This window comes from Tursiops truncatus, chromosome 5 (assembly GCF_011762595.2).
Source record: "Tursiops truncatus isolate mTurTru1 chromosome 5, mTurTru1.mat.Y, whole genome shotgun sequence".
Classification (NCBI taxonomy): Eukaryota; Metazoa; Chordata; class Mammalia; order Artiodactyla; family Delphinidae; genus Tursiops; species Tursiops truncatus.
In genome coordinates this window covers 115,609,031-115,626,297 of record NC_047038.1, presented here as the reverse complement: position 1 = coordinate 115,626,297, position 17,267 = coordinate 115,609,031, and the positions used below count along the sequence as shown (strand labels likewise).

Sequence of the window (17,267 nt, the reverse complement as noted above, 5' to 3'; positions counted from 1 at the left end):
TAACTAAACTTGGACTTTATTTACATTTCCCAGTTTCTGTTCCAGCATCCAATCCAGGATCCCACACTGCATTTAGTCGTCATGTCTAGTCACCTCCTCTGTCAGAGTCCTCAGTGTTTCTTTGTAACTCATGACTTTGGCAGTTTGAAAAGTACTGGCTAGGTATTTTGTGATTATCCATTAATTTGGGTCTACCTGATAGTTTTTCATTATTAGACTGAGTTTATGGATTTGGGGAGTACCAGAGAGGCAATGTGTCCATACAACAGACTGTACATGATATTGATATATTTTATTACTAGTGACCGTGAGAGTAACTGTTAATGGTGACTTTCTACTACTCCCTTCTACATCCATCAACTGGAATTCTCTGTAAGGCTAAGTTGCCTCTTCTCCCTCATTTATTTATTGATGCAATCATTTATTTTTATCTCATACTTATTTTATTCTGTGGCTTATAATCCAATATTATCATTATTTATTTTGTGTTTCTAATTGTTCCAACTGTGGCCATTGGGGGTTTGTTCAGGCTGGCCTTTGTGTTCTTTTGATATCTTCCCATTGTGTTTTGTTTTGACTTTTGTTCTTTTTTTTTTTAATTTATTTTGTCTTTACTTTTTGACACCTCAAGATGATCTAGATTCAGCTGTACTTTCTCTGCCCTTACCCTGGAATAAACCATCTATTCAAGTAATCTTGGTTCCTTTTATTGGGAAATGGAATTTTGAAACCAATATCTAGGTGCTAGGTGTGCTCATTGCTACTGGTGTGTGACTTCTTGTAGGTCCTCTTAGTGCATAGAGCTGAGAAATGTATGTATGCATACCTTTCCAGGTATATACACAAATCTGTATTTCTGTATCCACCTATCTCTGTGTGTGTATATGTGTTTATATGCATATGTGTATATGTTGATAAAGATATATACATAAAACATGAATTTATACTGATATTTCTGATTCCAATCTACCACCACAGGGGGATTTATTTTATCCTTCCTCTTTCCTTATTTGTCACTATCTTCTCAGGGAGAAACCTGGCTCTCACCATCTACAAAATATTTATTTGTTCAACCACAGTTTTGTGGATACTTGGGGGATGGCTTTATTGCCACCAGAGGGTTCTTAAATGAGTCAGAACGGAATATTAAATAACTCCAAGCTGTCTATATTTCACTCTCAATTTTATTTTCCAAGTTAGATCCATCCATATTGCCCAAAATGGCATGAGATTCTGTAATAAGAATAAAAAACAATGTAAAAGTGAGCCAATATAAAATGGCGACAAACAAAGATACCAACATTTATTTCCATGATTAAATCCCAGGGGAGATTTAAAATCTGCACACTAAATCCTCTTGTAAGTTACAATACGAAGACGTCAAAATCTAGAGGAATTTTAAGGTGAAAATTCAAATTATCTTGTCCCTATGAGTTACAAATACAGGGCAAGTCAGGACTTCCCCAATTCATTATATTCTCAGTTTCAGCCTGAGGGGTTTTCGCATCTGGGAAGAATCGCAGTTTCTTCAGCAGCTGCAGTCTAAACTGTTCTGGCACCGGCATATTTCTTTCATAGCTCCAGAAGTTGTATTAGTTTAATGCCAGATCTCTTGGAGCCTCGATTTTAAAGCATCCAAAGAACTAATAGCAGATACATATACAGTTGTCAGTGGCCTGCCCTTGATTGAAAAGCAAGCTAACTCCCTGGCCCTAAGTCAGAATTCAGTACTCAGTGTTGCCAAAGACCATACAGAAACTCAAATGGCATTTAAAGAAGCAAAGATAGGTGGTGAAAATCTAGATTTGAGTCCAACCAGCCTGCCCATCTGGAGTTCATGATCTACAAAGTTAAACTCAATTAGAGGTATTCTTCTTTTAAAGAGTAGTTAACCAGATCTGAATACAAAATGACTACATCTGGGCAAAGATTTACTGCTGCATCCTTTCTCCTCTTTCAGAGAATAACGTTTGAGACATTGCTCTAGTTTCGCAATTGTATTTACTTTTAAATAGACTTTATGTTTTAGAGCAGTTCATGGCAACATTGAGGGGTGGTTACAGAGATTTCCCAGATACCTCCTGGCCCCCGCACACGCACAGCCTTTCCCACTATAGACATCCTTCGCCATAGTGGTCCATTTGGTACACTGACACATCATTAGCACTCCAAGACCATGATTCACGTTAACGTTCACCCTTGGTGTTGTACATTTTGAGCATTGTGACGTATGTACAGTGGCATGTATCCATCATTACTCTATCACTCAGAATAGTTTCAGTGCCCCCAAATCCTCTGTGCTCTCAACTTCCTCCCTAATTCCTGGCAGCCACTTATCTTTTAACTATATCCATAGTTTTGCGTTTTACAGAATATCATATAGCTGACAGCATACAGCATGTACCCTTTTCAGATTGGCTTCTTTCACTTAGTAATACGCATTATTCCAAGTTTTTATTTGGCTCGAGGGCTCATTTCTCTTTAGTGTTACAAATTTTAAAAATAATTATAATGTTTTCTCCATTTTATATAGATTATGGATTTTGACAAATGCATACTCATATGTTACCGCAATCAAGATGTAGTATAGTTCAATCACCTCCAAAAATTTCCTCATGCTATCTTTTGCAGTCAAGCCCTCTTCTCACACACAATTCTTGGCAACCACTGACCTGTTCTCTCTTCCTGTACTTTGCCAAAATGCCTTGAGCCGTAAAGGATGTGGTCTTTTGGGTCTGACTCTTTTTTACTTAGCACAATGAATTTGAGATTCATCAATATTGCTGTGCAGGGAAATAGTGCAGTTTTTTTGTGTTGTTGAGTCGTGGTACAATGTATGGATGTGCCACAGTTTCTTTATTGGTTCAGTGGTTGAAGGACATTTGAATTGTATCCAGGTTTTACAATTATAGAGTTTCTATAAACTTTGTGTACAGGTTTCTATGTGAACATACATTTTATTTACCTTGGGTAAATGCCTAAGAATGAGATAGTTGGATTATGTAAACTTATGTTAACCTTATGGGAAACCGTCAAACTGTTTTCCAAAGAGGTCATACCATTTTGTATTCCCACCAGCAGCAATATGAGAGCATTCCAGTTACTCCACATACTCAAGTATCTCATGGTGGTTTTAATTTGCATTTCTCTAGTGATTAATAATGTTGAGCATCTTTTTGTGTGATTATATGCTATCATGTATCTCCTTGGTAAGTTGCTTATTCAAATCTTTTGCTCATGATTTTTTAAATTGAGTAGTTTGTTTTCTTATTGTTGCATATTAAGAATAACATATTTTTAGGTACCAATCCTTTGTTAGATATATGATGTACACATATTTTCCCTCAGTCTGTGTCTAGGCTTTTCCTTCTCTTAACAATGTTAAGTGCAGAGCAAAATTTTCTAATCAATAAAATTCAATTTATCAATTCTTTTAATTTAATGATTTGTTTTTGTGGTGTAATATATGAGAACTCTTTGCCTAACCCAAAGTCAAAAATATTTTCCCCTATATTTTATCTAGAAGTTTAATAATATTATGTGTTACATTTACATTTTGAGTGAATTGTTGTATAAAGTTTAAGGTATTCATGAAAGTTTACTTTTTGTCTGAACATCAATTGTTCCAATACCATTTGTTGAAAAAAATCTTGTATTAATTGACTTAACTTTGTACCTTTGTAAATGGTACTTTTATTGCATTTAAATTGATTGTTAGAAACACAATTAATTTGTGTACGTTGACCCTGTGTTCTGCAACCTTGTTAAACTCATTTTTTACTTCTAGTTTTTATATAGATTCCACTGGATTTTCTACATAGTTGATCACGTTGCTTGCAAATAAAGATGGTTTAACATCTTCTTTCATAATTGGGTGACTTTATTTTTCTTGCCTTATTCATCTGCTAGAAACTTCAGTAAAATTTTCAGAAGTGGGGAGAGCAGACATCTTTGCCTTGTTCCTGATCTCAGAGGAAAAGAATTCAACCTTTTACCATTAAGTAAAGTGTTCACTGTAGATTTTGTGTAGATGCTCTCTTTATCAGTTGAGGAGTTTCCCTTGTACTCCTAGTTTTCCAATAGTTTTATTTTTTAGGGACGAATTATGGATTCTGTCAAATGATATATGAGATGATCATATAGTTTTTCTTTTCTAAGTTTGTTAATGTTAATGTTCATTTTTGAATGTTAAACCAGGTTATTCCTGTGATAAATCCCACTTGTTGAATTTGGTTTGCTAAAATTCTGTTTAGAACTTTTCTATCACTTTACGAGTGATATTGGTCAGCAGTTGTTTTTCTTTGTAATGTTGTTGTCTGGTTTTGATTATCAGAATAATATTGGCCTCATGAAATGAGTTGGGAAATACTCCCTCTTATTCCATTTTCTAAAAGAAAATGTCATATCTAAAGGTATGTAAATATCAGAAAAGAAGAAAGATAGAGGCTAACCTATGCATATCCACACACACCGATTAAAAAAGTCACTGCGTGAATAACAATTTGTGCAATGTGTAATGAAAGACCACAGATATTTTCCTAGAGGATGTTGCTCACTGGAAAACGTGAAACAAAAGTGAAAAGAGGTTTAGCCCTCTACTTTATTTCTCTTTAAAAGCAAATCAGCTCAAGCCCATACTTCTCTTTAGGAGTAAGTCAGGGACCTCTGAAATAAAAACATATTCCAGAGGCAATGGGTTCACTTTGCTTTCAGGTGGGTGTTCTCCTTGTTCATGAAGCTAACAAGGAAAATGCATAGAGAGAGTTATGCTATCTTCTGTTTACATGGGGGGAAATGGAAAATAACCATGAACTGATTCACTCGGGGTTAATGGCAAATCCAGACCCCATTAGACTTCTTGCCTCTCACCTTAGTGTTATAGTTGTTTCTTCAGTTTTATTTATTTCAGTGAAATTGCTTTTCATTTTTATCTTACTAGTGACCTTAGAATCTATCTCCAAAATAAAACGCAATTTTACGGTAAAGTAATTCTTATCAAAAGCAGGCTGCTTTTACTATATAACCCAACCTCTTAATGTTAAAGCTCCTGAAGGCTTGGGCTCAGGCTTTTTTCTCACCACACTCACTCCCCAGACGACATGGAGGTCCATTTCCCCCATCTCTTTTCCTCTTGGGAACTGACCTTTCCCGATACCATATAAAGGGGTGGAGCTGCCATTCAAGGTGCCATAGAGGTGGAGAGGGGCCCAGACGAGTCCCTCAGAGTCTCCACCCAGGACACAGTGACGGAGGAGAGTCCTTTTGGGAACTGATATGATTGCTGAGAGACAAAGGATCTCTGTGAGACATAAGCTGAAAATACCACATAAGCCTGAACCGGCAGGGACTTTCTGGAAAATTAAGACAGAGGAAAGAACAGTCATAAAAAGAAAAATCCGTGGTTGGGGGTGGGGAGAGAGAGAGATAGAGAGATCGAGATGAGAAAGAGAGAAAGAGAGAGAGAGAGATTGAGAGAGAATTGAAATCATCACTTAAAGATTTAAACATCAGACAGCAGATGTGCCTATAACTCAACTCCTGTTCTTTTTCAGTCTGAGTCAAGAAATTGCCTTTTCGTTTAAGCTAGCTTTTTGTCACTTTCAGCCAACAAGTGCTGACTACTATTCTGAGTGTTTCTCTTCATTTACTCATGCTGACAGCTTACACTGCTCTTCTAGTCCCACGCCAGACTCTTCTCTGAACCCTAGATTCACCTCCATGAATTCCATACTTGAATTTTGGCTTTGATTGGAGGATTTCGGTGGCTGAACTTACCACATGCAAAGCCAAACAGTTGGTTTCCCTCAATCCTACTCTCGTCTCCTTCTTCTGCCTTCTTGCCTCTCAGTGTGTTACCACCACTTTTCAGTGGCTCAAGTAAGAAATGAAACTTACCTTAATTACTTGATCCCCCCCACTTCCCCCCACTGCCAACCCTTCAGCAAGACCTGCCATTCTTACTCCCTAAATGCTACAGAAGTCACTCTCTCTACTTTTAATTTTTACTCTCTCATCCCAGTCCAACACCATCTCTCAATGTATTGCAGTATCCTTCCAACTATCTCACACGTTCAGCTTTGATTTCCTATAGTCCAGCCTCTGCACAGCACCTGGGGTGAGCCTTTAAAAATATAAACTAAGTCACTTTGATCCCCTGCATGGAACCTTGTAATTGCTTCTAATTACACATAAAATAAAATGTAAATCCTTTCTCCTGGTCTAAAAATCTTTTGATAACTTTAATGTCGTCTCTCGCCAAGCCCCATACTCTGTGTTCCTGGCACTGGCTTCACACACACTGTCCCTGTTTGTCCCTTACCTTGTTTTGGTTGGACGATTATCTTCCTTTACAGCTTGACCACCTTGTCTAAATCACCATGATTCTCTGCCAAAACCCTTAGATCGTTTACTTCATACCATACTGGATAACTAATAATTAGTTATTTGTTATTTAGTTGGCTTTATTTTTGTCTGTCTCCACAACCAGCCTGGACTGTGAACTTCATGAATTTAAGAACCATGCCTCTTGTCTACCACTAAACACCTGGTATCTAACTGCCTGCCAGTTACACAGACACTCAAAGTATCTTTTGAATGAATGAAAGAATAAAAGAAATATACAAATGAATGAATGAATGACACAGGGTATACTACGGAAGAATTAGAATAGTGGAGACTAATTTCATTTAGAGTTATATGGGAAGATTGCTTTGGAATAAGAAGCAAATGAGCTCAACTTTGAGCAATAAATTTGGGAGTGGTGGGAAGAAAGGAAATAGCCTCAGAGAAAACTTGGAAGAAAATCTGGGTGTCTGAGTGTGTGTGTGTGTGTGTGTGTGTGTGTGTGTGTGTGTGTGTTTAAGGGACATACACGTATGCAAACTCCTAGTGTGTGTATGTATGGAGGATAGAACTAGAGGAGATAGAAGAAAATAACCTTGAAAGAGAAGATAAGGCCAAATGGTGGATTTCATTTAGTTTAGAACCATAGTTATGAGGGTAATAAAGGATGCATGTGAAGAAAACAGCTGTGGCAATGAAAGGGCAAAGTAACAGATCTGAGGGATAGGAAGGTAATATTGACAGACCTTAGTGACAAATGGAATATTGTATGTCGACAGAGATAGGAGAGTTAAGCTGATTCAATCTTGTGAACCTGTGTGACTAGCGCATGGATTCTGCTAGCAGAGATAGGAATCCTAGGAGGGATGTGTGTAAATTGGGAGGAGGGCAATGAAATTATGAATATCTGAAAACATATAGAGAAATAGCCAGCAGATACTTGGAAAGGTGGTGCTGGGTCCCAGCTGAAAAAGTCAAAGATAAATAAGTTAATCAGCAACAACTACCACAAAGAAATAGATTGAATATGTCCTACAGGCTGAGGGTATCAGCCAGAGTTCAGTGCAGGAAATGGAACCCAGTCATTTTTAGCAGAAAATCATTTAGTACATACAATACGGGAATTTGGTGTTCATACAAGCATTAGAAAGGATAGAGGAACTTCATGTCAGAAATGGACTCTTACCAGGCTTCTGACCTCAAGCCCCTCCGATCCAGTTTTCAGGAACTACTACTGCTGCCCCCAGGTTAAGAAAATGCTGCTGCTATGGCTTCCACCGTGCCGAAGTCGCAGCCACCACCCCTAGCAAGCTGCAGAACTGACAATGAGCGTGGAAATCCAGCTGCTGCTTACCCTCTACTTGGATTATACCTGTGTGCCCACTTGGGTGCACAAGGGGTAAACACTTCCTGCCTCCCTGCCTTCCAAATATGGCGTAGGTGGGTCTCATTGGCAGAACCTATAGGATATCCTGAACTCTCGTGGCAAGAGTGCTGAGGAAATGTAGTTTTTAGTCATCCAGCCCTTATGTGCCAGGGGGTGGGACTTCAGGAGCCTTAACCACAGTGGGAATGCAGGCTGAGGGCCAACAGAGAAGAACCAGCATGGTGAGCATGGGGCAAAGGGCTGAACATACATTTTCTCGCTCCCTTTTATCAAGAAATATTGTCATATTATTACCCTCATTTTACAGATAAGAATGTGAGGACATGGAAACACTGAGTAACTTGACATATGTCCGCATCTAATGGAGTGGGGGAATCAGATTTGCATTCAGGCATTCTGACTCAAAAGCCCACATTCTTTGGCCCTGGAGTTTTCTCCTTAGACAGTTGAAGACCTCAAAAGACAGTGTATCGAATGAGAAAAGTAGAATACTGATTTGGGTAATTCCTACATGTAAGAAGCAAGCAAAGGAAGCAGAAACAGCAGTTAAGTGCAGCACACTCAAATTCAAAAGAGGTCAATTAGCACCAAGGAGGTGGTGGTTTATGGCCAATTGGTTTGAAAACTGAGAAGTCATCACCCTAGGCAAGAAGCAGATCCTCCTCCTCATTGCTATTGTTTAATTCTGAAATGAAGGGCGATAGTCATACACTCATATGGCTTAGGATAGAAGGGAGCTTTTAGTAGCTGAGTATCACATGCTTGGTATTCTACCCAAGTGTGCTTTCCTCTCTCATTTTACCTTTTAGGTACAAGTTATTTAAAAATCTGTTCTTGGGTCACTCTTATTCATCAGGATCACTGAGAGAACAGAGAACTCAGTTTCTGCTGTTATAGCCGCAGAATCACGCCCATGTGGTGGCTACTTTGGCTTGACATGCTCCAACTATATCCACCCACCCTCTCGATTCCCCTCTCTGGAGAGATCAAACTATAGCTCTGGAACAAATTTTCTGAGTCCCTTGTACTCTGACTTTGTGTTCGTATGTCACTTACGACACTCGAGAAACTTTTGCATGGATGTTTAAGACAGAAGAGTACTCTTACCTCACTCAGGCTACTATACTGCTTAATGGCAGGCAGCATTTTGCTATAATTCACTATGCATTGTTTCCCCATGGGGTTAGCTCCAGCACTGTTCCTGCTCAGATGTAGAAAGACACATTAGTATGAACATATACTGATGATGATGACGTGACAGAAGACGTTCTTGCTACAGGATCAGATATGTTCTTGAAATTCTCCAGATGGCAAAACTTCTTTCTTTCTTTCCATGCAATCAAGAGCCTCATTTTTTTTTTTTTTTTTTTTTTTTTTGCTACAAGATCAAATTAAAACTCCTTGGGATTTACCTTCTACTATCAACTACTATAATGAATTATAATTGATCAGATCCAAAGAGCCAATAAGGAAAAGTTATCTCATGTGCTCAAATGACTAATATAATCAGGATTACAAAGATTAGGGATTTGCCCAGAGTTGAAGCATTGACATCTGGTTCTTGCATCTTTTAAAATTATGGTTGATTTTGGTCCCACAGAATAGCAACCCTGAAAGATGCATTCTGCTATATGAGACTGATCTACCATCAATGTAAAATTTGCACTGTAATTGTAGTTCATCGGAAAATTAGTCTATTCTCTTTGAGATACTGTTTAGGCTATCCTACTGTTATTTTAATGAATTTTTAGATATTGCTACATTGACAAAAATGACAAAAATGTATAATTTGACATTTGAAATGAAAAAGACAGAAACATAAAAAATAAAAATCACATTTATTTAAACAAAAATATACACACAGTGTACAATGAATATGGTTTACACAGAACAATAAAACAAAATGATATTTCTTCAAATACCAATATAAAATGATCTAACCTATTTGTGCCTCATTTCCTGGGACTATACATTATTGGTTGATCTAGAATATACATTTAACATTAAAGCAAATGCCAATGTTTCCGATAAGTACTGCAAGAATCTGAAAATCAGATATTAGGTTAAATAAAATAATAAAATCTTCATATGAGTATATGTGTACAAAGGATTGCACATGTGCCATAAAATGGGAGTGTCTATACATTTACAAACACTTGGAGCCTGCCTTTTAAAAGTTTGAAAGCCCTTTGACATGAAATGGTTTTTACTATTGATAGCGATATAAAAGCATCAGAAGAACTATAAAGATAATAGAGCAATTTTGCCAATATTTGAGTCAATATTGCCTGCTAGTCAATAAAACCGCACCAAGTCATCATTAAAGATGTACTGCTGAGTTGTGACCCTTTATGGCCTTGGAGTAATTTTGATGATTTTAGGAAGATTGTGAATGTATTCATACCGTGTGTGCAAGTGCAACATCTTAAAAGAATGGTTTATCAAGCAACATCACTTGTATTAGGTCTTCTCTCCTTTAATGTTCAGTCTCTCTGGGTACTATACTTAACTGTGAGTCTTGTTTTCCTTTTCAAATTTAAAATTCTAAATATTCATGCAATCTATAAAAGTTCAAACTCAGCAGAGTTGATGGCATGTACATTTTTAAAGTTAATATGACTTTACAATTTTTTCCTACCTCCTTGTTACTAACAGCCTGATATGATTTCTTTGACATCAGCAATGTTTTAGATTCCCCTTACTTGCTTAGAAATAAAATTAAAAGAGTGATTAATGTACACTATGACTCAGGAAGGAAAAATCCAAATTTCCATACCTTACCTTTATACCTAATTGGCCTGCCATATTTTATCTAAAACATTAACTGTATTTTTCTGTTCTTAAAGACAGTCTTTGCTAGAGATAGCATCTGTTTGGAAAAGTTCTAACTTAAATCTTCCAAAGAAACAAAAGCTCTAATACATCAGTACTTTGTTTATAAAGCAATGAAACATAAATATGGGGGGGAAAGGGCATAGCTTTTGCCGATTACAGCTGGGCTAAATGAATGTGAATCTGTGAATTCACCTGAAATTGTCAATCCACTATACAACTCTCAGCAAATCATTCTCTTCAGCAGCGCATAATTTGTGAAGTCTCCAGCTACTTGGGATGCCTTGTGTTCAATATGTTTGCTTCCCTCTGCAACTGCTGATCAGTTTTTTCTCAGACCAGTTTCTTAAATGGTGATAAGAGTTAATTTGTTTCTCAAAAGATTACAAAAGGTGCCCTGTCTATTGAACTAAACCATGGATAGACCATCCTGTTTGGAAATCAAACACCTAAAACATCTGTGTGGTTTAGTATGCTGCCAGAGTTTCACTTGTTTAATCTAACAGTTGGGCTTTCAATTGAGCTATATTTATTAGAATCTGGGCATGGTAATATGTTACCGTTTTTCTTCTTTTAGCTAATGCTAAACTGATAAACTTAAAAATTGATACTGAAGCACATTTTTAGTGATACACTAATTAGGCTACCATTTCCGTGAATTTAGCCTGAAGTTGTTATTACGTACACTAAAGCTGCATTGCTGAGGTTCCTCTTGCAGAACATCATAGAGAGAGACGTTTTTAAAACACATCGTTAGGATTAAATAATTTAATTATGAATAAAATATAAACATCAAATATTACTTATAGTCTAATAGGAGTCTTTAAAGAGGGTAAAAACCAAATCAAAATTGTAGCCATCTGAAGATGAGTGATTGCATCTTATATCATTCTAGTAATTTAATACTGCTTCCCATTATTGGTTATTTTCTGGAGAAAAAGTGATGGCGGCATTCAGTTATGTGCTGGTAATTGTTTGACAACTGGCTTTCCAGGAGTTCAAAGTATGGGTTGGTAGCATTTGGAAGTTTCTGTGGTGTAACTCCCACTGTGGTCAATTTCAAGCTAGGGATGTGATGTTACTGAACTGGGGTCAGGAAGAGAGAGAGGCACAGTTAGCACATTATAATATTGTGTTTCCACTGGACAGATACCATTGACATAAACAACCTCGAGGGCAGAGGTCAATAGTAAAATGTACTAAAACAATTAGGAATCGGTAAGTTTTGATTATTACCTTTGTTTTTAATAAAATCTATTCAACTGTATTTTATAGTTTAATATTTAATGATGGCTGTGTTTTCAAAACTGGCTTACAGAATTTAGTGATAGCTATCATAAGTCAGCATGAGCCACTTTCCAGCACACCACTGTTATCCTCCTCTTGGCATGTATCTAACTTGACATAGGAGGGGGTTTGATTTGCTTGGGAAGAAAAGCATGGCTCTACACAAATCTTTTTCTTTTCCACCATCTTATTCTGTGCAAAATACTATACTTAGCTGAGAGAAAGAAAAAGGGAAGTATCCTTCATCCAGATGCTAGCTTTTAAGACTTCACAGTTCCTCAGAAGAAGAGCTGTTAGTCTTATAAAGTAAGGACTAGAGGTTAGTTACCTGGGCTCCTGCTCTAACTGGGCAGTTGGTCATTTCAGTACCATTTGTAAGCAGGATCAGATGGTTGCTCTGACTCACTGGGTTGTTGGATTGACCAAACTATTTACATCAAAGGATGGTTTGGGCAGAGTGTAGACAAAACCCAAGGCAATATTTACAAGAAAGAAACAACCACACAAGAAATAAATGAATGGGTGCATCTAAAATGTGGGTCTGATTCAATAAAATATTTCAAACTTTAATGTTCAGCTGTTTTGTAGGACATTTTCAGGCTCTGGATCTTTGGTCCCTGGGCCAAACATAATTAGGATTCCACCTTCCCTTGTTTTTAAATATGTTTTCTATAGGACTTTGTAAATAGCAAATACAGAATTTTTATCTACATTTAAGGATATCAGAGGGCAAACATGTTTTTGAACCAAAAAAATTGTCTTGTTTGGAAATGTTACTTTCTTGGTTCAGTTTCTGACTCAACGTGATCCTTTAAAATAGAACGATTGGTGCATCTTTTAAACGAAAATGAAGATGGAAAAGCATGACTGAGCCTGTGTTTGTACAAAAGAGATTTTAAAACTTTTTGTTTCATATTTTTCCTTTGATTTAGAAAGCGTTAATAATTTAAGAAATAATGAAGTAGTTTTCCAAGGATACTTGGAATACCTCTCAGGAAAGGAGCAACATTGTTGTCAATAAGAAACAAAAATTTTCTGGATGAAATCCACTTTTAGAAGTGTGCACAAATATAAGCTTCCAGTAGGGAAATGCAGATGATTATGCTAATAATAAATGAGAACTTACATGCATTTGTATTACAGTCAGCTCTACTCTTTTAGAATTTTTATATGAGTACTTAATAAAGAAGCAAAAGGTCTTTGAAATGTCTTCCCAAAACTCTACTGTTGGCTTTGTAGTTAATATTTTTTTCCATATTTGAGTCAAGAGGTTTCATTCTTAAAAATACAAACAAAAAGCTATTGTTTATAAGAATATTGACAAGATGATAAATCAGCTAAGTTATCTTGGAACTCAGACTACCGTTTGATATACTGAATGAGGCTTCATAGTTACTCAGGGAAACCTCTGTCATCCCAAGCTCTGTACCTTAAATCCAGTGGGATAATGAAAATAATCACAAACGCTACCATTTTCAAATGAAATTGAACAATTCAAAGATTATATTTACTCAGTGAAATGAAGAACGAGGCATAAAGGAGAACACCAAGATAACCTGTCCATGAGTAGATCCACGGTACACAGCATCTTCTTATGAAAAAGGCTGTAAATAGTTTTGACACCTGCCTCAAGTATAATGCCCACAAGTCCTTAACTAAAATAATAGATTAATAATACTGGCATTAAAAGCCCCAAAGCGTTATCTAAAACGCAGTAATTTGAAAAACCTAATATGAGCCTAGAGATATGTTTGGAATTCTCATTTCAACAGGCATCTTCGTGGAGGAGCTATTACATCAGCTATGGAAAGCCCCTAAGACCATCCACATGTGGTAACAGCTAAGAAGTGTCAGTGGAACAGGCCTCTGGCATTTCCAAGGGAGATTTATGCTCTGGATGGCATGCTCCTCTGATAAGAAAGGAAAAAGAATAGATTCTTAAAATTTGGAGGAAAAAAATCTCATTTGTTCAGACCCTTATACTCCAAGCTTCAATTCCAGCAGTAAATGCCAATTTCTATTTAACTAACTAGCATTCTTCCCAAATCTGCATGCATATATTTAGCGCGGCAATTTAGAGAACAGACAAGCCACAAGCTAAGAAGGTAAGAAGCGATTGTAACCAGGGTTCTAAAATTATCTAGCTGGGTAACTGGGGGTATATCTTCCTTGTGCTTTAATGTAGCCATTTATAATGGTGTTATACATGATGATCTCTAAGGCAACTTCTGATTTGGAGTTTTGGAAAACTTTCAGTGTTATTTTACTAAGTAAGGGCAAATGTGAAATTCCATTTAAGAGAAATAATTGTTTTGGTTTATCATTAGTTATGGTGGCCTATGTTTTAAAAGGTTTATTCACGTATACTAATCTATGCTAGACAATGCATACTTACACCATCTACATTCTATACCAAGATGACTGCTAGAAAACACCTCAAAGATATTTTACAGTTTTTCATGAACTTGACTACATAAAGTTCAGGCTGATGGGGCCATCGAACCTAAGTCAGAGTTTTGAGAAGATACTATGCTTTTGAAAAGTATTTTTACTGCTTTACTAACACTGTCCATCTACGTGTTTAGGAGGACCTGTCACACCTCCACTGGATGACAAAAGTCCTTACAAGCACACATAAACTGCTTCTGTAGTCAAAATCATGAGTTAACTCTCCCTAGTCTCAAGTAACTAGAAAAATATTTTTTAAAGCCCAAAAACGGGCTCTCAGGTTATTTGTGAGAAAGGCTATGGAATAATATCTCAAAGTCTCTCTTCCCTTTACACTCTATCATAGCTTTGGAGTGGAGAAGGCCACTCTCTGAATCACCCCCAGGTCCCCTGTAGCGACCTAGCTTTTCTCAGAATGTCTTTCATTAAAATACCCCATGAATGAAATGTACACTTTCTGAGCTGATCTCAACCAGCGAGAATCAATACGAGCTTAGACCTAGAAACGCGATATGATTTAAGGTTTGTTTAATGGATTTCTTTCAGAGTCATATGCTGATAACTAATTCAAGTAATTCCTAGACTTGGGCAAATATCCCTGATCACCTCCCTCCACAAATTCATGACAATGAAAACGTAAAAAAGGTAGAGATTATCCAGCGGAAGCGTATTTGTGTTCCTGTTTATTTACATGTTGGTAAACTTAGGTGTCAGCTTTTCCATAAGTCCCCTCTGGAGGTCTGTAGTACTTGGGGAAAGCCATCAGCTGTAGCATGTTGAAAGCATACTTCCTGCATTTGATATTCTTCAGTACATTTTCTATGCGGCAGCCTTCTCTGGTGAAAGGGGAAAAAGGACAACTTCATGAAACACAGAATAAATAAATATGCTTTATTTGTCCAATGCAGAGTTGCAGCAACAGTCCAAGTAAAAATAACAAAGATTCAACTCTACATTTTTTTTTTCACAAATGATGATACATCTTACAAAATTAAATCCTAGGCCAGGCCCAATACCATTATTGCCCTCAGAAAAAAGATGAGTAGAGTCCCTTTGCTCTTAACATATATTTAAGGTTTAATAAACTCTTTAAATATAATTTGTTCCACAATACAGCTTCATTTTCGTTTCATAAATATATCTGCCTTTTTATAACTTTTCCACAAATGAATTTCTCAGTCTCTTTAAAACACATGAACATCTACACATAGCCCTAAGGATGTAGGTTCTAGGAATAAGGCATTTAATTTATTAAGTCTGGCCATATAGATTTTTAAAGGAAAGTTTCATCTCTATTTGACTGCATTATTTTAGCTGTGCAACGAAGAGGAAAATGGCTTTCCAGACAGCCTGGTCCAAGTCTCAGCTTTATCAAGAGGAGTGCTTGTGTACAGACAGTACAAAAGTCACAGGTGCTGAAAATGGGGCATCGAGACACAAACAAGACTTTGTTAAAAAGAATAGAAAAGTACTCTGAGAGCCAAATCAACCCAAACCATGGTTACAAACGGGTTCATTTAATTACAAAACATAAATAGCCATTCTCTCCAGAAAGTTACTTGACAGAAAAGGGTTAATTGCAGGAAAGAAATCACAGAACGAACAGGTTGAGATATCAAACAGAAGATTCTATCAGCTGATGGCGACAATGAGATCGGCACAGTGGAAATCAAGTCTGGAACCTCCCACATCTCTAGGACTTGTCTCAGGTTCTCAGGGTTTGTGCAAATTCAGTCTTAATTTCTTTAAATAAATTTAATGGGAAGAGGAAGAGAAGAGGCAGAACGTCAAGCTTTCAGGATTCTGTTCTTTGTCTTATGCCAAAGGCAGGAATTTAAAATTTCTTCTTGAGCTAGTTAACAGAGGGAAACACTTCTCCATGAACAAAAGAGCAAAATAATTCACTTAATGCATAGTACTTCTTTTTTTTTTTTTAGATTTTAGGAAAAACACATAAAACACTTACAATTCAAACATTTGTTGTGTTTTTTTTTTAAATTCTGTGACTCTGAAAATGTAGAAATTACAGCATTGTCCCCATAATTTAAAGTCCATTGTCAGTTGTAGAAAAGAAAGGAGTACAACATAAAACTTATTGGTATTTGGCTAATAGTAATGCAAGACTTAAAATAAGCCACACAACTAGCAGGTGTGAGCTGACAAGCAGCAAGGCGACAGGATAGAAGTGTCGAGAAGTTGCCTTGTTATCAGTTAGACAGCCTGTTTCAGGATCATCAGATTCATTCAGTGCTCCCTGGGTTTGTCTGCTGTTAAACGGGGGGTGGGGGGGGTGGGGAGTTAGGGGAGAAAAGAAAATAGTATAGCGTTCACACAGTAAAGAAACTCAACCTTAAATAGCCTGAAATACAACACATTATCCTATATAATACAGCAGTTTCAGATGAAGTTTTCATGCTAAATAGCCCCAAATGCATCCTGCGTATTTTTTCCAACTGGGCTTTTGTGCAAAAAGGAAGAGAGAAATGCTATGATGATACTCACATGGGTTGAATATGTATATGCACAAGGAAGAGTCAGAGAAGCATAACGGGGCCAATAGACAAGGCTACATGAATAAAACTAAAATATGGATCAGCCCATAAAAATAATCCGATAAGTACATCTTTGGAAAATGAAATGAGAAACACAGTATGTAGTGAAGGAAATGGACGTGTCTGGCACATTTAAACACACTGTCTATTGTTACTGTACCTATATAATGTATTTAAAGTTATAAAAATGATTAATGGAAATGGCTTGGTATTTAAAATGAATGAAATATCTGACATGTCATCCTTGCCAGCCATAAGACTAGTTGAACCAAACCCGACTCAGCACCCTTTCATCGGTTCAGCTCATAAATTATGTTGCTCTGCTCATCTTCCTAAAATGAAGCCAAATCTATCTCCTATGGACTCTCCAGAACTGCAAAGAGATCCATATTTACAGAGTACGTGTTGAAAAATAAAAG

General features: G+C 36.9%; 1 protein-coding gene across 3 annotated transcripts in view; it reads right to left on the bottom strand.

The window, feature by feature from the left end:
* Positions 1–9,548: 9,548 nt before the first annotated feature.
* Positions 9,549–17,267, bottom strand: part of INPP4B (inositol polyphosphate-4-phosphatase type II B) — a 717,274-nt gene continuing 709,555 nt past the window's right edge. For 2 of the 3 annotated variants that reach the window (XM_033857340.2, XM_033857341.2), the window contains one exon: positions 9,549–15,132. In XM_033857340.2, the coding sequence (XP_033713231.1) occupies positions 15,000–15,132 (133 nt within the window). In that variant the 3' untranslated portion in view covers positions 9,549–14,999. The remainder of the gene's footprint in view (positions 15,133–17,267) is intronic. The other variant, XM_073805541.1, reaches the window with a different exon arrangement.